The sequence below is a fragment of the Nannobrachium achirus genome, assembly GCF_963921795.1.
Source record: "Nannobrachium achirus genome assembly, chromosome: 6".
NCBI classification, from domain to species: domain Eukaryota; kingdom Metazoa; phylum Chordata; class Actinopteri; order Myctophiformes; family Myctophidae; genus Nannobrachium; species Nannobrachium achirus.
The window spans coordinates 41,836,697-41,857,932 of NC_137815.1; the positions used below are offsets into that span (position 1 = coordinate 41,836,697).

General features: G+C 44.4%; 2 protein-coding genes across 2 annotated transcripts in view; one reads left to right on the forward strand and one right to left on the reverse strand.

Moving 5' to 3' along the window:
* Positions 1-469: 469 nt before the first annotated feature.
* b9d2 (B9 domain containing 2) lies at positions 470-1,579 on the reverse strand (the record flags this gene model as incomplete). The annotated part of the gene is made up of 2 exons (XM_080728521.1): positions 470-1,063; positions 1,456-1,579. 2 exons carry the CDS (start codon positions 1,577-1,579, stop codon positions 660-662), a joined length of 528 nt encoding a protein of 175 aa, XP_080584647.1. The 3' UTR covers positions 470-659.
* Positions 1,580-2,814: 1,235 nt separating this feature from the next.
* Positions 2,815-21,236, forward strand: part of poc1a (POC1 centriolar protein A) — a gene marked incomplete at both ends in the record, with an annotated part of 77,542 nt that continues 59,120 nt past the window's right edge. Inside the window, 6 exons of the mRNA XM_080728238.1 lie at positions 2,815-2,975; positions 3,092-3,271; positions 4,687-4,794; positions 5,048-5,163; positions 7,666-7,799; positions 20,286-20,354. Of these exons, the coding sequence (XP_080584364.1) occupies positions 2,815-2,975; positions 3,092-3,271; positions 4,687-4,794; positions 5,048-5,163; positions 7,666-7,799; positions 20,286-20,354 (768 nt within the window). The remainder of the gene's footprint in view (positions 2,976-3,091; positions 3,272-4,686; positions 4,795-5,047; positions 5,164-7,665; positions 7,800-20,285; positions 20,355-21,236) is intronic.

A 21,236-nucleotide genomic window follows, 5' to 3' on the forward strand; every position in this document is an offset into this window, starting at 1 on the left:
TATTGAGGACTCATAAAACTTTTCTGGGACCCATTTGAATGACCACCTGTGGGTCCCGGGACCCATTACATTGAAAACCTAGTAACATCACTGCACATCTAGAGCTAAAGTGGCCCTACAGACCAGATTAATTCTCTTTCCCTGTTGTTGAATTTGTGGCCTGAAATACACACTCCACAAAATAAATGTTAAACTATTGTATTAATTCACTTGCATTGGCAATAGTTGAGAAATAAATGTATCACATGTTTTGTGATTTCATAGCAAAGATTTTTTTTAACAGTCCCTTATTAAGATAAACAGACCTCGACGACTTTTGACAACATTTTTATTAATTCATAGCATTGTATTAAAACAAAAGAAAAGTATAAAATTCTATGTAACAAAAAATAGCCAATTCTACACAGGGTCTTCACCATGCTGGCTTGTGGTGGACATTTTTGTCAAAATTAAACTTTTGCCACGGACATACAAAATGAGACATTCTGGACAATATTATTACCAGAAAGTGGCAGAAACACATAAAAGCTAGCCCTGAATGACCATAGCAGGTCTGTAACTCTTGGATGTTAAAATGTTCCATTTGTACACTCTCAGAGTTATGAGGGTCCATGCAAATAAAACATTTGCTGATTCTACACATAGTGTATTTGCCCATTTCAATACTCAACGCCGTATTTGTCAAAGTGTCTCATGATGATGGCCAGCTCCAGCTCCACGGTGCCCACGGCCTCCGTGTGCAGCCTGTATCTGTCCGCTCCGCTGTAGATGAGTTCCGGGCTGCGCAGTTGGAGACCGCCGCCGACGAACCTCTGTGCCAGCTGCTCCTGCCAGGAGCCAAGCGGTCTCCACGTCACGCACCGTACGTGGTGATGTCCGGGGCTCGAGGGAATGTGACAGTACCCGTAGCCATACAGCTGGCAGCGTCCAAAACCGTCCTGATGCCACACTTGCAGATGGAGCTTCGGCCAGCCTTGGACTCCTTTGGTGCTGTAGTGCAGGTCCAGTGGGTGACTCCAGTATGCCATGTCTCCTGTCTGGGGTAGATCCACCTGGGTCTGACCTGATTGATTGATTTTAAGACTTTATTAGAAGTTTGCATAGGAAAAGGTAGTTTGGTGGTACTGCACATATAAACAGAATTGCTACCTTTAAACACATTTTAAATCAGAGTATTTTTCTGTCTACTTTTGAGAAACAAGAAATATCTGCTATTTGTTCCAAAGTGACTGCAAAGGATTGCTGATATTTGTTTCAAAAAGCTTAAAATCTTGTGTATATAACATGTATATAATGACACAATGTGACATAGCTCTGTTTACACAACTGTACGTTACCCATTTTCAACCGTTTTTATTATATTTTGACACTTGCTTTAGTTTGGGAATGTAAAGGTATGTTTTCTCATGCTAGTAATAATAAAGCTTCTTTGAATTGAATTGAAACTGAATTGACCTTCCTTCACGCCGGACAGAAGTCGCCAGGCACCTCCGGCATGAACGCCCCACTTGCAGAATAAGCTGCTTTGCGGGAATCCGCTGGCTCCCACTATTTGTCCGATAATGTGCAGCTCCGCCATGTCGGAAGTGTCCGTCCTCTCATGTGGAAAACAGTTACCACGATTGTTTTCCCTCTTTCTTTGGTGTTTTGTTTTTGAGTAGCGGCGCGTATACACTGATGGTTGTTATTTCCTTGGTAACTGAGTCTGTTGCTAACGCTATGAAAAAAGGAAGTGACCTCATTTGTTCTTCTCCTATTCTCGCTGCGCGTGCGCAAGACGCTTGTAAACAGACCCTGAACGAGCAGACTATGAAACAGCGCCGCCTGTTGGGGAGAATGAATGAAAAAATGAAATGGAAAAAAGTTCTAAATCAAAAACATTTAATCCATTGAACTGAGCTTAGAATAAAATGGGAACAAATCTAGCAGTACGCAAACTTTATTTTATCTTTGTTTATCCATCCAGATATTCCAAGCTACCCATGTGAGACATAAATAGTAGCCTAATAATCATCAAGCCTTTGATTGATTGATTGATTGATCGATTGAATACTTTATTAGAAATGTGCATAGGAAAAGGTACAGAATAGTACAGCTCAATGATACAAGGTCAACTAAAAGGATTTAAACAACAAGAAAGTCCCTTTTTGTTCAATTCAAACAACATTAAATGACAGACAAATAGAACACAGTACTATGCAAACAAATATAAGACTGTCGGAAAACAAAATACAAAATAAATGGTACAGTAAAGGTCAAGGGGAGATAAGGATAGGTTTAGTCTTTTTTTAACAGTTTTGTGTTGCAGCCACCTGTTATTGACTTTTCAGAGGGGTTTTAAAGGAGGTTAGGGATTTACACTCCTTTAAAGCCGTCGGTATAGGGCATTCCACATGCCTACTTATCTTCTGTCTTGCCAAAATGCAGCATACTAAGGAGTATGCTCTTCTGCACAATGTTTGGTGATTCATATCATAGGTTCATGTTCTGGTGAAGCAACTGTAAATGGATGACCTTTTGAGAATGCTTAAGTAATTTTCCCTATCTTCCTAGGCTGATCCAACCCTGCAAAGGCATTTCAAGGGACATAGGGACACTGTGACAAGTGTGGACTTCAACTGCAACATGAAACAGATTGGTACCTGCTGTGTGAATGTGTATGGCTGTGTGTTCATCCACGTTTATTTGTATGTGTGTCTGTATCTTTCCTTCCAAGTCTGGAAACGTAATCTGGATGAGTGCATTTCATTGTTGTGAGTTCATTCATAATTATGTGTTTAATTGCGTTTACTTCTTTCCCCAGCCACGGGTTCTATGGACTCCTGCCTGATGATCTGGAACATGAAACCTCAGATGAGGGCTTATCGCTTTGTTGGACACAAAGATGCCATCACATCCGCTCAGTTCTCTCCCTCCGGTCATCTGGTGGCGTCCGCCTCCAGAGATAAGACCGTTCGTCTGTGGGTGCCCAGCGTGTGAGTTTTTACTGTGCCCTCTCTGGCGATTGTGTGAACACGGTTGAGTGTTTGAACTGTTAAAGGTTTAGTTGAGCCATTGATAATTTCCTGTGTTTCGTGTGTTGCCTCTGTAGAAAGGGTGAGTCGACAGTGTTCAGGGCACACACGGCCACTGTGCGTAGCGTCAACTTTTCCTGCGACGGACAGACTCTGGTTACGTCGTCGGATGACAAGACCATCAAAGTGTGGACTGTCCATAGGCAGAAGTTTCTCTTCACTCTCAACCAGCACATTAACTGGGTCCGCTGTGCCAGGTATCGCACGCACGCACACACGCACGCACGCACACACACACCAGTTGTCCAGTCCAAATACAGAATTGGCAAATTTGACAAATTATATTTTCAAATTCATTCAAGTTGGGCATCATTATAGGTGATATCTTTCAAAAATATCCAATCTGCAAGTCCAAATGTAAGTTGTAGATTGGCTATTTACGCAAGTTTCTTTTACTATATATATTTATTATTATTATTGTTTAACATTTTTGATTTGCAATAAAATGGGTCTTAAGTGTGCATCCTTGGTTGGATATCTATAGCAAGCCCCAGAACACCCATGTTTTGTTAACTCATTCTGTGCCTATCCCGAACATGTTCGGCTTTATTTCAATCCAATACAATTTTTTTTTTATTAATTGACTTACCCTGAGCTGCTTGTAGAGTCGTGGGTGGTCCTGGCTCGTCCTACGCTAGCCAGCTAGCCATTTTACATGGTCCGACGATATATTCCATTAAAAATGGTTTAAAATACATTTTTGAGCCCCCCAATGTTCACCAAATGTTCAGCGCCGCTTCCGGAACGACGTCCAGTGTGCCTATCCCGAACATGTTCGGCTTTTTTAATGAAATGAATAAAATGATCCGAGGCCTTCTGAAGCCTGAGCCTAAATTTTCAAGCCAGTGATCGAAATCCGGGAGCCCCCCGGCCGGCCGTTAGCCGCGAACGTTGCCGCGAATCGCCGCCGAATCCAATGAAAAACCACATCTTTGGAGGCCCATATCTCTGGATTGTGTTTTTAGGGATGTGGCGCGAGGTTTATTTACGGCGAAATCGCCTAAAAATGGTCTTTTAAATGACAAAATGCTAATAGCTATTCTGTAGCCATTTTCATCCGGGACCTTTCCATGACGTGCACGAACGTGAGCACGCGCGTCACTGCAACGTGAGTCCCCGGATGCTAATGCGCTCGCCTATGGGACAAACCCTGGCATTCTTTGGTGCCCTCTAGGGGCTGGCACTGGAAGCGTTAATACCTCTAAAATAAATCAAGGGTGTCAAACTAATTTGAGGTCACAGGCCAGATTTGGCAAAATGTAAATGTTTGTGGGCTGGATCAGTTGCTGTCTGCTCTGACAGTTTTAGTTGCCTTTGTTTTTTCCGCCTGCTCACGTGTGTCTCAGTCTCTGCTTTAACTGGGTGCATTGAAAAGTCTGATTAGACGTTAAAATGACCCCAGAAGTGTTTTAAAGTGAATTCAAGTCTATTGTTTGCATTTTCAGTAAGTGTACAGTCACCTTCTCTTACAGATGTGAATCCTGCAATTTCTGTATTATGTTTAGACGTTAACTTGCTATGACCAGTGTGTGCAAATGTGTCCTTTATTGAATGGAATAGACTATGTGGCTACATCATTATTGGTTTAAAAATCTCATAATGTCTATTTCAGGTTCTCTCCGGATGGCCGTGTGATTGTTTCTTCCAGCGATGATAAAACTGTAAAGCTGTGGGACAAGAACAGCCGAGAGTGTATCCACACCTTCTATGAGCACACAGGGTGAGACATGAAAAGCAGAGAGAGTGTATGAGACGTGAACAGCAGAGAGTTTATGTTACATTACATTTGTCCTATTGTGATGTATATAGAAACATAATAGTATGATAGCTTTTTTTTTTTTTTTTCATTGTACGTGAACCATTTCAGAACAGTGTCTTGGTGTTGGCTGGTCTAATCTGGTTGGTAAACTAGTAACAAAACTGATATGGACTGCATTCAATCGGTGTCTCCTGTTCTGCCATGTTTCTTGCAGCTATGCAACCGATGTGGACTTCCACCCAAGTGGGACATGCATTGCTGCAGCCTGCACGGACAACACTGTCAAAGTATGGGACATCCGCTCCCATAAGCTGCTACAACATTACCAAGGTAAAGTCCTGGAAAGGTTTGTAAATGGGGAAGTCAAACAAGTCAAAACAAACTACACTGCAATACATGTTTGAAATAAAAAGAGGTTACCATTCTGCATTGGCGATCTCTGGAAGACTCATCAAAAGGTTTTTTCAGGCCTACTTGGTGCCTCCAGTGACTCTACAGCCATAATAAAAAATGGGTCCTTTTGATGATGCGTCAGGGTCTTTAAAGGCCACACCAAATTCACTAGCCACTGTTTTTCTTGGACAGAGGAGGATGGTTAACTGCCAAAGTGGTCAGTAGAGTAGAGAAACACAACTGCTCCAGTCAAGGTTTATGAGCAGTTGACTGACAAATCATTTTTATCCATCTTAACCCTATATATATACTTAATTGAAGTCCTGCAGGAGTCTATACTAGGCCCCGCTCCTTTTTCCCTCTACTCTAAATTAGGGGTGCAACGGTTCAGTCAGCCCACGGTTCGGTTTGAATCTCAGGTTTTGGCTCACAGGTTCGGTTTCGGTACAGCAAAAATTTTAATTGAAAATATTTCCAAAGTTTTCATTTTATTTTAAGGATGGGGTGCCATGATTTTATTCCCCCCTAAAACATGATAATCAGCTATTATGATTATACTAGGAGGGAGATCTTTTCCAAAAAGGTGTACAGAAAGAGTTAAAACTAGAAGCAGTGCTCTTCCGAGCACAGGTCTCCACCAGGCCACACAAATCGGCCTGTTATAGCGCCACCATGAGGCTGATTTAAAAAATGTGGGGCAGAGGTTCTGAATTAGCATCCAGGGAGTGTGTGTGCTCAGTTTGGCAGCGATCGGGCCAACGGTGCCGGAGATTAGCTGGTAACAACCAGGCCACACAAATCGGCCTGTTATAGCGCCACCATGAGGCTGATTTGAAAAATGTGGGGCAGAGGTTCTAGATTGGCATCCAGGGAGTGTGTGTGCTCAGTTTGGCAGCGATCGGGCCAACGGTGACTGAGATTAGCTGTTCACAAACTGCGAGGACGCACGGACGCACGCACGGACGGACGGACGCACGGACGGACGGACGGACGGACGGACGGAGGGGAAAACATACTCTCCCTCAGCCTTCGGCTGGTGGAGACAATTATGTTTTTATGTGGCCACACCCACCAGTTCATTATGTATGCCTAGTTGTATTTTTTTTTACTTTGAACAATACCCAATATATATATTTTTTAAAGTAGAAAATTCGGTTCATTCGGTATGGGCTGTTCGGTTTCGGGACAGGGCAATTCGGTTCGGTACACCAGTTCAGTTCAGTATTGCTGCACAGTTGCACCCCTACTCTAAATATCTTCTGATCTACAAGAGCTTGTAGATCTTCTATTTTGGTCCCCCTAGAATAGGAACGCAAGGTTCTTAAACTAAAGCGTTGAATATTCAGTCACCAACACTGCGAGACAAGGTGGGGTACAGCTGCAGCTATCATGGAGAGGACCCCTGCAAGGCTGCAGTTTGTCCACACTGTGGCCATTATGCTTTTGTGTCATACTCAAAATGGCTGCTGAGTGAATATGGCTCATGGCCAAAAAGAAATGATTGAATGAGAAATGATTCAATGTATCGTTTTCTTGTCAGGGTGCCACTCTGTCAAGATTGTCTGATTGTTTTAATAGGCTCTCTTAAATAGAATTACAATGTGAGATCCAATAATGGATAATCACATCTGTCAGTCTCTTCTCTTCTCTTCTCTTCTCTTCTCTTCTCTTCTCTTCTCTTCTCTTCTCTTCTCTTAAAATAAAAATAAACTCCCCCTGCTTTAATGCACACCACTGGATGTGGCTCAGGAGGTAGAGCGGCCGCTTGTGAACCGGAAGGTTCCCAGTTCGATCCCAGGCTCCCCCAGAGTTAGTGTCCTTGAGCTGAACCCCTGAATGTAATGCACAATCTCTTTAAAGTACCTTGGATAAAAAGCGCTTTATAAATCCAGTAGCCATTACAGATAGTAGCCAGCAGAGGGAGCCTGCCGCCTGTTAAATAAGTCATCCTCACTACTTGTCATCTAGCTTGCAGAATGCACCAAGGAGATTTATAACTGTGACCAACTTTTCTCCATCTCCTTAAAACATTGTTCATGTGTTGGTACCAAGTTCTCCTTAAGAATAGATGTTGATATGATCTCATTGTCACAATCACAATGAGCATGTTTGATTGATAATAATACCACCTTTATCCAGATGTGGCTGTGCAATGTATCAGGCAGAAAAAGCTTGACAGACTCTGCTTTAATTTGCATTTTGTCATAAATAATGCAGGGATACACTGAAAATCTTTAGCGTTCATTTAAATCGAGTTTTCAATTATCACGCCATTTGTACCTTGCGGTTACTTTGTGTGTGTGTGTGTGTGTGTGTGTGTGTGTGTGTGTGTGTGTGTGTGTGTGTGTGTGTGTGTGTGTGTGTGTGTGTGTGTGTGTGTGTGTGTGTGTGTGTGTGTGTGTGTGTGTGTGTGTGTGTGTGTGTGTGTGTGTGTTCTAGTACACAGTGGTGTGGTGAACAACCTGTCTTTCCATCCTTCTGGCAACTTCCTCATCACTGCCTCCAATGATTCCACGCTGAAGATACTGGACCTAGTGGAGGGCAAGCTTCTCTACACACTACATGGGCACCAGGTACACACACACACACACACACACACACACACACACACACACACACACACACACACACACACACACACACACACTCTCAAAGACACCTTGTACACACTGTCAGGAATCGGTGGTCAAAGGTTTTTGACAGTTTTGCGTTGGTTTTTTATATTCTGCGATTGTCATTTCATGCAGTATTCTGCACCCATTATAAAAGTGTTGATTAGTCGAATAGTCGTTACCTTTTTAATGAAAAATATGTCTAATAGGCCCATGAGAACATAAAACAGATTTTATGAATATTACATTCATAACTCTTTTTCTCCATCTGTCGCTGTTTCTGTCTTTCTCTCCCTCTCTCTGTCTGTCTCTCACACACACACGCACGCACGCACACATACAATCATCTTGTTATGTTTTCATGGCTAAGTCACGATTGGAAGGCAGAACACACAATCATACGATAAAGACACTTTTAACACACACACCACACACGCACGCACGTGCGCGCGCTCTCTCTCACACACGTACCCATTGTCTATTAAGCCTGGTAAACATGCTTTAAACACACACACACACACACACACACACACACACACACACACACACACACACACACACACACACACACACACACACACACACACACACACACACACCTGGTAGACACACCCTAAACACATATACACACCACTTGCGTGCACACCTTACCTTGTCTAAAAGTAGGTTTGCTCTCACATACGTGTTTGTATTGGATACATGGTATGTAGTCAGCTGTATAGTTAAAACGTGTGTGTGTGTGTGTGTGTGTGTGTGTGTGTGTGTGTGTGTGTGTGTGTGTGTGTGTGTGTGTGTGTGTGTGTGTGTGTGTGTGTGTGTGTGTGTGTGTGTGTGTGTGTGTGTGTGTGTGTCAGTCGGTCAGACTGTCCGATTGTGTACGGCGTGTGCACACATTGCGCTCGTGCGCACGGATGCGTGCGGTGTCTTTTGTGCATAGTGTATTTTAGTACTCGCCAGGCGAGCAGGCGGCCCACTCACGGTGACTCATCCCAGCCTTGTTGGAAGGAAACAGAACTTTTGTTTCTGCCCCTCGTTCCTCTGGAACCTCTCCTCCTCCTCCACTTCCCTCTCCCCTGTCTCCTGATCTGTGGAACCTCTCCTCCTCCTGCACTTCCCTCTCCCCTGTCTCCTGCTCTATGGAACCTCTCCTCCTCCTCTACTTCCCTCTCCCCTGTCTCCTGCTCTATGGAACCTCTCCTCTTCCTCCACTTCCCTCTCCCCTGTCTCCTGCTCTATGGAACCTCTCCTCCTCCTCCACTTCCCTCTCCCCTGTCTCCTGCTCTATGGAACCTCTCCTCTTCTACTTCCCTCTCCTCTGTCTCCTACTCTGTGCACCTCCTCAGCGTCTGTGGAACCTCTCCTCCTCCTCCAATTCCCTCTCCTCTGTCTCCTACTCTGTGCACCTCCTCAGCGTCTGTGGAACCTCTCCTCCTCCACTTCCCTCTCCTCTGTCTCCTACTCTGTGCACCTCCTCAGCATCTATGGAACCTCTCCTCCTCCTCCACTTCCCTCTCCTCTGTCTCCTACTCTGTGCACCTCCTCAGCGTCTATGGAACCTCTCCTCTTCTACTTCCCTCTCCTCTGTCTCCTACTCTGTGCACCTCCTCAGCGTCTGTGGAACCTCTCCTCCTCCTCCACTTCCCTCTCCTCTGTCTCCTACTCTGTGCACCTCCTCAGCGTCTGTGGAACCTCTCCTCCTCCTCCACTTCCCTCTCCTCTGTCTCCTACTCTGTGCACCTCCTCAGCGTCTATGGAACCTCTCCTCCTCCTCCACTTCCCTCTCCTCTGTCTCCTGCTCTGTGCACCTCCTCAGCGTCTATGGAACCACTCCTCCTCCACTTCCCTCTCCCCTGTCTCCTGCTCTGTGCACCTCCTCAGAGTCTATGGAACCTCTCCTCCTCCACTTCCCTCTCCCCTGTCTCCTGCTCTATGGAACCTCTCCTTCCCGGGGTGTCGCACCAAATTCTGGGCCCTGGGTACAAGGATTCACTGCGGGGCCCCCATGAATGTTTTTCATAGCGGGAGGGGGTTTAACCCATTTAGACCGGGAACGGAATTTATTACACATTATTTTGTGCTTTAATCTAAAAATGTGTTAAAAATTTCAGATATACAAGCTCACAGCGCGGCACTGAGTGTCGCGCTGCGAGCTCGTAGATCTGCTATTTTTGAATAATCGTGAAAATCTTTGAATATTTCAAATCCTTCTAATGTGTTTCTATGTCAGTGGTACTCAAACCTTTTCATGTGAAGGACCCCCAAAATGATATGTATTTGGCCACGGACCCCCATCTCAAAATATTTAGTTCCAGGGACCCCCCAGAAGCAATGTTCGAGTTAGAAATGTTCGCTTAAAAAGTAGAGATTTGCACACATTTTCAAGACTTTTCAAAAATAGCAGATCTACAAGCTCGCAGCGCGGCAATCGGTGCCATGCTGTGAGCTTGTTTATCTGCTATTTGTCAATAGCTAAAGTATAAAATAATTAAGGACCCTCCACTTTGGGCCCTAGTAACTCAGTCCCACTTTTCCCCCCCTTGTGAAGCCCATGTCTCCTCCTCCACTTCCATCTCCTCTGTTCCCTCCTCAGCGTCTATAGTCGCACCTCGTCTTCTCCTCCCGTTCAACTTACTTCTCTCTGTAGTGGCCATACTCGCGGTGGCCATTTTGGGCTTAAAGGAGTAGTTCACCCCCAAAATGACTTTTTTTATTGATTACTCACGGCATGGAGACTTGAGTTCAATAATCTTTTTATTTAATTTCTTATTTGTTGCATTCCTAAGACAAAAACATATTATAGTAAATGTACCCCCATTGATTCCGGATGGGGAGTGGGGACCCAAATGCATTTGGGTCCCCATCCGGAATCAATGGGGGTACATTTATTGTAATCAAATTATTGTCTTAGGAATGCGACAAATACGTGACAAAAAACTAAAAATATTATTGAATATCTCCATGGTGTGAGTAATCAATAGAAAGAAAAAAATCATTTTGGCGGTGAACTACTTCTAACAAGTATGAAGTTAGAGCAAAATGGCCGCCATGTGAATGCAGTCATTTTTTGGCACCAAACCTCTCCGCTTATAGTTTTACTCTCTTCTCCAGCTATTTGAAAATAGCCAATCTACAAGCTCACAACGTGTCAAGATGCAATGTGTTGTGAACTTTATATGTCTGCTATTTTTGAAATATTGTGATTTTCTTTTTAATCCTGAAACATTTTGAAAATATTTGATAACAATAGGGCCGCCAGGTTTGAAAGGTTGGTTAAAGGGACTGACAGACAGTTGATTACTAATAGCACTCGCCTGTATGTCCCAAGTCTGTCTACTCACTTACTTTCAGTCTGTCTTTGTCCCATTCTGTCCCTGTCCGTCTTCCTTTCTCACCATCCGCTTACATCTGTTGCAAATCAGCAAATCTTCTGTTAAGACTTAAGAAAAGCTTGCCTCTTTCCTCATCTCACACCTCGACATGTGATCTCTTCCTGCGCGGTCTGTCGCTTGCTATCGTTGTTTATTCGTAACTTTTTTCCTTTTTGGCCCAGTTGTGATTCGACCAATCTGTTGGTGCTGGGAACGCTTAGGGTGTTAATTGTCTCTACAGCCCTCATAGCTAGAGAGATGGGAGAAACCCCCATCTGTTCTGTGTGTGTGTGTGTGTGTGTGTGTGTGTGTGTGTGTGTGTGTGTGTGTGTGTGTGTGTGTGTGTGTGTGTGTGTGTGTGTGTGTGTGTGTGTGTGTGTGTGTGTGTGTGTGTGTGTGTGTGTGTGTGTGTGTGTGTGTGTGTGTGTGTGTGCTCTGAAAGAGTGTGCTGTATTACCGTTGGCAGGGATCAATGTGTTGTTTATGTGGCTCAAGAAACACCCTACCTGGCTGGTGAGATGCGTGTCAGTTCGTTTTCATTTTTCATTGACAGCCTCCCTTTCAGAGTGTGTGTGTGTGTGTGTGTGTGTGTGTGTGTGTGTGTGTGTGTGTGTGTGTGTGTGTGTGTGTGTGTGTGTGTGTGTGTGTGTGTGTGTGTGTGTGTGTGTGTGTGTGTGTGTGTGTGTGTGTGTGTGTGTGTGTGTGTGTGTGTGTGTTCATTCCTGTGTGTGTGTGTGTGTTTTCATTCCTGGAGTGAATCCTCAAACAAATGAAATACAAGCAGAGAACATAAAGTTTACAGAAAGCTAAAAACTGACAGAAACCTTTGTTTTTGTACCAGACAGGAATACCTACAGTGTCTTGAATAGAAGAAAAAAAAAAGCACTCGACAATAAACTCAGAAGGAACTAAACAAACTTTAAAATGTAAGTCTAGGGGAGCCCAGATGCAGAAGGTGTGAAAAGTCTCCACCACTGTGGAGACTGGGATTTGACTCCTGCACAGTTCCTCTTGCTTGGGCAGGAGCGCTCCAACGAACACCATGCACAGTTGTCCATGTTCACGAGTGGGAAGCCAGAATGGGAGGCGAGGATTGTGTTCATAGGAGACAGCAAGTAGCAAGTAGAGGGAACAGGGAATGATGTTTTAAGATTCTGTCCCTATCGGGATGCTCAAGTGAACTTCGCAACGCTCTGCCCACTCTTGTTGGTGAAAAGAAATGTGTCTGCGGCTGTTGGAAAAGTGGTGGCAGCAGCAGGATTGGATCCCAGGAGGTGTGGGCTCACTGGCCTGGGAGTCTAATGTCTAGCGAGGCACGCCACCGAGCTGGGTGCCGGAATGGGGTATTAGGGTAAAACAAGCGCTCCCAAACGTGGCGTCTCCCATGATCACGATAATAGCATATTGGAGGGTGTTCTCTGTTGCTACATTAGTGGCTCCTATAGTTGATCAGAGTGCTTACAGTTACCACTAGTACAGACACATAACCCATCATGGCAGAAAGGCTGTTCTATCTTATATAATGCTAAAACTAGCTGTACTGGTTTTAGTTGCATATTTGAGTTAAAAGAAAGGCGGTAATGAAAACCAGTAGAGACACGATTGCATCAGGTTGTTTTCTGAAGAGAAGTATATGGGATTTGTTTTTCTGTCTGAAGCCACTGCTCATCTGCTCAGCACATACAGTAAAATATGCACGTGCATGTGTTCGCATGTGCGTGTGTTCGTGTACTTGTGTTACTATTCTTGTGAGGGCCAGACATCCAGTGTAGTAGAATTTGACTAATAGACATTTTGAGGACCGTTTTCCTTTCTCTTCCTCACAAGAGAAATGGTTGTTTTAAGGTTAATAATGAGTCAGGATTACAATTAGTTAAATATTCAGGTTGGAGATAGTTTTGGATTAGACATTGAGAGGTTAAGTTTAGGCGTTGAGGATTGAGATTTCCTTATTTTTTATACTTGGATGTGCTCCCATGTCATGCACCCAAATATTGCCAATCTACGCATGGTGAGCTTGTAGATCTGCAACTTTTCGCCCAGCCCCCATGGGGATTTGGTGCCCGGCGGCTGTATGCCCCTGGGCGATTATTTGGAAAGAGACTGTATTTTTAGTTTATGTTCAATGCCGTCCTAACTCCTAAAATGTTGATGTCCTTGCAAGTATAGTAATACGTGTGCGTGCGTGCGTGCGTGCGTGTGTGCGTGTGCGTGTGCGCGTGCGTGTACGCGTGTGCGTGTGCGTGCACACACAGTCATCATGGCCAGTGCCAGGCTGGCAGCGGGCATTAGTCAGAGCAGCAGCAGCACATGCTGTCTGTCAGGTCGTCAAGTTGCCATGGTGACACTGTCTGCTTCTCCCAGGTGCTTCTGGGAAACATCCTCACCCCCAAAGCAGCCTGTCTGTCTGGCTTCATGCTGAACAGCACAGCTCAGTGCTTTTCCCCAGACAGACAGTAGTGGCGTTTCCATAAAGCTACTTTTTGCGCATTAACGGCTTAATCGCAAAATGTTTTTATGGAAACACTTCAAAATGCGAATAAACTTTCATTATCCGCAAAAAAGATTATCCGCTTGGAGGAGGAGGATTTTGAGGCTTAATCGAATAAACTAAATGCGCTTAAGTGAATGGAAACGGGTCAGACAATAAATGCGAATAAAATATGACGTTCTGGTCCATATCGTCCTCCTATAACACTTTCCCCCACCGCTTAATTAACGTCCATTGTATAGCGTTAGCCTACAAAACAAACCGGTTGTTACACACGGAGTAGCCTCGGAAACCCAGACTTTTATTTTCACACGGAGTGACCCTTCGTCATCACACCGTGTTGCGCGTGCCGAAAGTGTCCGTACAAGCTCCGAGCAGCTCGCATCTGCGACGCTGCAGGGTGCAGTCTGCCCGGAGGACTCAACCGGGCGGTGGGCCGGCCGCCTCGGCTCGGCTCGGCTCGGCTCGGGGACGCCCCTCGAGGAGCCCCAGCCCGGGGTCGCTTGCTCTGTGCTCCCGCCGGCCGCACTTTCTCCGCGGCGGTGCGTCGCGACTGGCTCTAGGTCGGGAATCGGGATGCGTGTGCAGCGAGTCACAGCAGTGCACTCACGTCTCTCGGTCTGAATTCAGCCCCATCCCAGCTCTGTGCACTGTGTGCAAGCCCGCGGGAAATGTTTACATGGTCGGTCAGACGGACCCAGGCAGGATCTCCCAAGAATCGCATTTCACCAGTTTAATGGAAACGGGCTAAATTCGCTTTGTCTTAAAGCGCATTTCTGATAATTCGCTTCCCTAATTCGAATACGTTTATGGAAACGCCACTACTACATCTCAGCAAATGTAGGGCTACAGCTAGCCATTATTTTCTTAGGAATTATACTATCAATTCAACTTCTGATATAATAGAATAATCGAGAATAGTAAAAAGAAAAGTGTTTATATAACGTATATATATATTACAGTCAGTTTGGTTTTGTCGTTCACCACACACCCCTAACACCACCTGGATCAATTCACCTTGATAGTCTCTTATCAGCGCACCTGTGTAATTCTGCGTATTCACCATGAGATGGCGACAACAGTGTAGTCGCTGACGTCACTCGTTTGCGACACCTCTTTCGTTGTTTATCTACTAGCCCAGCTCAGCTGTGTTTAGCCATTAGCTTACTATGCCTAACTCTAACCCTAACCCTAACCTTAACCTCTGTAAAACTATGCCTAACCCTAACCCTAACCTCCGTGGGGTGAGGCGCTATCATTCCTGCCGACGCTACGTTGTTGTTGTTGTGGATCAAAGCGACCACTTGTTCCGCCCCGCGCCGAGCGCTCCTGTTCTCAATTTCACTGAAACTCAAAATAACTGTGACGTGTGGCTGTAAATGATGACCTTATCCTGCCATGTGAAAAGTAATTGGGCCTGGGGTTACATTTTCACTGGAATCCAGACCCTTCCTCGCCCAGGAGACTGTCCATCTCCATATCCGGGCCTCAGTCATCTCAAAGCTTGACTACTGTAACTCCCTCCTTACTGGCCCCTCCACATGATCCAGAATGCTGCTGCACACCTGGTCTTCAACCAGCCAAAATGTTCACATCTCCCCCTTTTGCCGCTCCCTTCATTGTCTTCCAGTGGTTGCTACCCGCATAGTCTCGCATGGCCAGACTGTTGACTCCCACGATTTGTAAATGCTCCCGTCTTACAGTCTGGGGCAACGGAAGACTGATGATGAGTATCCGGTTTGAGAATCGATAAAGCGGATGTGAAGCCTCCTCCCCACTTCCATTTTGTTTTTACGGTCGTGCACATTTCTCCTAATATAAATAAAAATCATCTAAACATTTATTGCTGCTTATCAGAATTCGAGAACGGAAATGACAGCTTCCGATACTCACTGTTCGGGATTTGTAGTTCCAGACTGTATAGCATTCGGAGATTGTTGAATAGTTCTACTACCCGCATCTAGTGCAAAAGACAGATGCTGGCCTACAAGACAACTAAAGGCACGGAACCCCCATACTTTGAAGAGTAGACATGAGCCAACCCTTCCCGCTCACTTACGGTAGATCAGCTAATACAGGAATGCTGTCAGAGCCTTCCCAAAACACCCTGGACAATGCTCTACGTGTCCCAGCCTCTTCCCCCTCCTGACTCCTAAACTGTGGAATGGGCTTACCAATGTAGCCAGAACTGCAGACTTAGGCCTACTCGTAATGCTCTGCCGTAGTCTGAAGACCAGGGACGTGCTGGCCATTGGGAAAAGCGGGACAACTCCCAAACGGCCGGTTCATTCCCGGCCGGTCCAGGCCGGCCATTAGGAAAAAATTAAATATAAAATGTCGGCCTTCGTTCCATTTTGGGGGCTGGGCGGCCAACAAAGTAAATCGTCACTGTCGGGCAGAAACCTTGTATCTCCAAGTTTCAAATTTGTAAATTCTTTCGCAAAGCAAAGCCCTGCTTCATCATAAAAGGCCGCCGCACAAAAGTAGTGAAAACAGCAGATCTACAAGCACACAACTTGTAGATCGTGTGCTTGTAGATTGGCTGTTTTCACTAGTTTAAATCATTTTTTAAATGATAAATACAAAACAAACGGTTTTGGACATACAAGGTTTCCACCCGACAACGACGAAATATAACTCATGTAATTGGCCCACTGGCTTGTCACTTGTCATGATCTGAAATGGCATAGCAGCAGCGCTACAGAGAGATCTCTCTCTCTATAGTGCGCAATGAGGGTCTCTCCAACTCTTTTTTTCCCCGGGCCCAGCACGTCCCTGCTGAAGACTCACCTCTTCATACTCACTCTCCCCCTAGCTAGCACATCACGCTCCTTGTATCCCTTCTTCATTCATTAGAGAGATGCTAGGTAAAGTTCACTGTTTACCTGGTATCCAAGTCTCCATTACCTTGTTTATCGGCTAAAGCTCATTTCACATTTGTAAGTTGTTCTGGATAAGAGATTCTGCGAAATGCCTATATTGTAAATGATAAATCTCAAACTTAAAGTCAAAGATGACAAAATACTCACATTTCCATGTATTTGATTGTCATAATCATAATCGCTCTCGACATTTTTAGTGAAAGGTTATGAAATCTTATGAACATCAATGAGCTTTCTTCGACCATAATGGACTGTCAGCTTCATGTAAAGTAAGGGTGAATTTATCTCTAATGTGCTTATATGTAGGAACAAATTTGTATGAGTTTTAAATAGTCTAAATGCCCTGCTAGCTGCCTCTAGAGCTTGTGCTGCTCTTTAACCACCTATATTTAGCATGACAAGCTGCACAAATAGCAGATCTACAAGCTGAAAACGTGTCACATTGCGACAAGTTTTGAGGTTGTACATAATGCTAATTCCGCAGTTTATTTTACATTTGACTATGTTTGACAATATAATGACATGCTCAAAATAGAATAGCCAGGTTGAAAGTGCTCCAACCCAACCAGACCAAAGAACCAACCGTTAGCATGCCAGGCGGTAGGTACATACGGTATTGTATAAAGAAAAGAGAGAAAAAGAAAAAGCTTTAAAGCAGGGGTCATCAACGTTTGCAGGCCAAGGACCCCTTAGTTGAGAGAGAGATGAAGCAGGGACCCCCACAACCTTATCATAGATTCCATATAGTTTCATTGCACAATCATCAGTGTATTTTGGATTCATGTCAATTTGTGTTTTCACATACGTATTTAACCACTTAAACCATCAATATATAACTTGACATTTCAATCTGTACTTAGTCTGCTCTTTTTACCCTCTACAGTACACCAAACATCTTTTCCGAAAATAGCCGATCTACAAGCTCACGTTGTGCTATTTTTGGCTAAAGTTCTCTGAATATGGATGCTAGGATTCAAGTGATTAATATAAAAAAGGTTCTATCACACAAAGATTTGAAGATTTGCTACAAATTGCCCTTAAAATGGAAATAAGTTGAAAATGTGGCATACTATGGAGATACCTGTAGGCAAAGCAAAGCATATATTTTAACACTTGCCATTGATTTATTTTTTATGGAAGCTGAGTGGCAGAGAGGAGCAGGCGATGAGAATTTCAAAAAGGGGAGAATGTTTTGAAATCCCTGTGGGTGGCAGCCAATCAGATGGCAAACCCACATAGTGGGTGACAAGCTGTGGGTGACAAGCTGTTTAATCTTTTATTTAGTTTAGTGCTGTGTAAAACTTGCATGATGATTTAGGCCAGTGGTCTTCAACAGGGGGTCCGGGACCCCTAGGGGGTCCTCAGATTTACAACAGGGGGGCTGCCAAATCTCTGTGTGATAGGATCATTCTTTTAAATTAACAACTTGAACCCTCACATCCCTATTCTGAGGAGAACTTTAGCCAAAATATTTTCGGCAAATAGGTTTGGTGTAGAGGTAAAAAAAAGCAGACCAAGTACAGAGTGAAAGGTCAATTTAACTAAAAACACGAATCCAACATAGACTGATGACAGAGCTGTCAAACAAGTCTATGAATCTATCTCTATCGATGAAAATCTGCATCACACATTTATACAATATGTAGTGGGGGTCCCTGCTTCATCTCTCTCTCATCTAAGGGGTCCTTGGCCTGAAAACATTGAAGACCCTTGATTTAGGCAGACCTAGGATCAGATTACTGCAGCTCAAAATGGACACAAACTATACCTCCATGGGATCAAAGCTGTGCGCACCATGTGTGATAATTGATTCCTTTTTTATTGAGGCGAAAATATGCAATTTAAAGTAATTGTCTCCCATTGTAGGACGCTACGCAGATGTTAGATTCCATTATGGAGCAGCCTGTAACTGAAACCCATTGGTAGAACGGTATTTTAATCGGGCCAGGTCCATATAATACCCGGCAGTGGGTGTCGGTGGGGCACGACACAACTGGTTGCCAAAGACTGTGATAGGTGGAGGAACATTATCAAAGCCTTATGCCCCATAAGTGGCGAAGAGCATAAGTAAAGTAATTACGTCGATGTCGGTTCTGTAATATCTTGGAACAATTAGGGCTTGTGCCCAAAACATGTTGGAACCAATCGTATCTCGGAAAAGTTTCACCGGTCTGTTAGGGTTCAGGTCCATCATTTTGGACCAGTGAAGAACTGTTGTCAGAGCTCCACCGCTAGTGAGGCTAGTAAAATGATATAATCCGTTATATCTAGTACCTATAAACGCATTGTATAACTAAATGCACCCTTATATTACTTAACCACTTAAACCCTACAATATACTATGATTTTGTTAGCCGGGGTACCCCAGGGGTCTGTACATGGTACTCTTATAAAATAGCCACTTTTATAATGCATTATGCATACAATGTGTTATGAAGGTATCAAAGTGCATTATAGATATGGGCTTTAAAGAAAGTGTTACTCTACACTCATTATTCAAAACAGACTTGTTCAGTGGTATTCCTCCGCATGAGAGTATTCCATCTAGACCTGTGATCAAATTCCTAACAAATCTAAACTCTAACCACAGACAATCCCCTGATTTATTTACGCACTTCTACATTTCACTTGCAACTGGTTGCTTGTGCGCCTTCATGCAAGCACATTGACTTACACTAAAAACAAGGGGAAAGGACAAAGACAGGGAGAAACAATACTGGCAAAGTGAATAGTGAAACCAGCTGTGTAGAAGCTGGCTTGAGCAAAGTTGTTGCAATCGCCGTTGCGGTCCAAATTGTTAAGCAAAGAGCCATCGGCGAGGGGGTCCCACCTCTTTCACTGAACGCTTTGGTTCCCATGGCTACGCGTCTATGGAACATACGTTTTAGGCGCAACGTGGTAAGGGACCTTCTGGCGTAGTACAGACAGCTGCTACGGCGGCAGGTTGATCTATCGAGCGCTGATCATTTCCGGTTGCCGCTGTCAACTGCCGTTGCCGTACTAAGCTTAAATAGCCTAATGTGATTTTGATTGCAGACTTCGTTCTCATACATAAATCATGTGATTCTTGATCAGACAACTTTTGACGATTAGTTTCACTTTTTTTATGAGTAAGGCCAGGCATGTGTGTGTCCCTCAGCCACCTCTGGTCAAAGCCCCTAGTGTATTTTATAAGGTAGACAACCACAAAGTCATGTCACTTGAGTCATCATATGAGTCATATCACGCATGCACGTTCGCGCACACACACACACACACACACACACTCACACTCACACTCACACTCACACACACACACGCACGCCTGGGGGCCTGTCGTAGTATACTGTTAAATGGATGTGGATCATGCTTATAATTTTCTTCTGTTGGTTTAATCACATCACTACCATAGAACAGAATCAATAGATCACAACAAAAGATGACCACCGCACACAGGATAGGGACTAATGCGGTTAAGAAATACACAAGTACACACAAACAACTCTGGGTGTGACTCTGGTGGGTACGTTTTTACCCTCAAGTTTTAAATGGACACTTTGCTGTACTTGGATTCCATTGTTGCTCTATGTCTCTGTCTTAAAGCGTTCAGCATTGCACGGTTGTTTTCTTAATTGCCATTTCTAATGCTCTCTGATGTGGTCTGTTAATTCCTGTTGTTCTCTCCCTGCATGCTCCTGTATTGCTGTCCCCACCCCTCATCTTACAGGGATCAGCAACCTGTGTGGCATTCTCCAGGACGGGAGAGCACTTTGCCTCCGGTGGTTCCGATGAACAGGTAAGAACCAAGTCCCTTTGACTGAGGGGGAAATATGATACTAGTATGATCTACACGCCAACATGTGTCCTGATGAGTGGTTTGTTACGTGTCGTCTACACAGTGTCCTAGTGCTCTATATTGGAATGGAGGGGTTGGACGCACCATCCCTGAATGAAACTATTCTGTGGTACTAAACCCCCAAAATATGTACTTAACATTGAAGGATGTATGGTAGCAGTAGCACACATCTTCATTTTCAACAATTAATTTTTGTCCAGACAAATAACGTTACGGCCCAGTTGGCCTTCATCAGTGCTCAGTGACTACTAGACCACTGTGCATCGTGTTGTGCACAGAACATAAGGATGGCTTGCTTGTAGATTGGCTATTTTTGACACGCAAATATGTATAAATCAGGCGTTACCACGTGGAGCAAAAACTATTTTCTTCAGATCAGTATATGAATAATATATTATGTTGTATTATTGTCTCCACCAGCCGAAGGCTTGGGGGAGAGTATGTTTTCCCCTTCGTCCGTCCGTCCGTCCGTGCGTCCGTCCGTCCGTCCGTCCGTCCGTGTGTCCGTCCGTGTGTCCTCACAGTTTGTGTGCAGCTAATCTCAGTCGCCGTTGGCCCGGTCGCTGCCAAAGTGAGCACACACATTCCCTGGATGCCAATCTAGAACCTCTGCCCTAAATTTTTCAAATGGGCCTTTTCTAGCGCCACCTAGTGGCCGATATTCACAAAACACATTTCTGTGCACTACTCTTACAGATTTTGTCAAAAAATCCTACAAATCGGTAGGCAGCATCTCGACAGTCATGTGATCGACACAGATCTGTCCGATTTTGCATATTCCATCCGGATTGGCTAAGATTGGCTTCCAAAGTTTGTAGGATT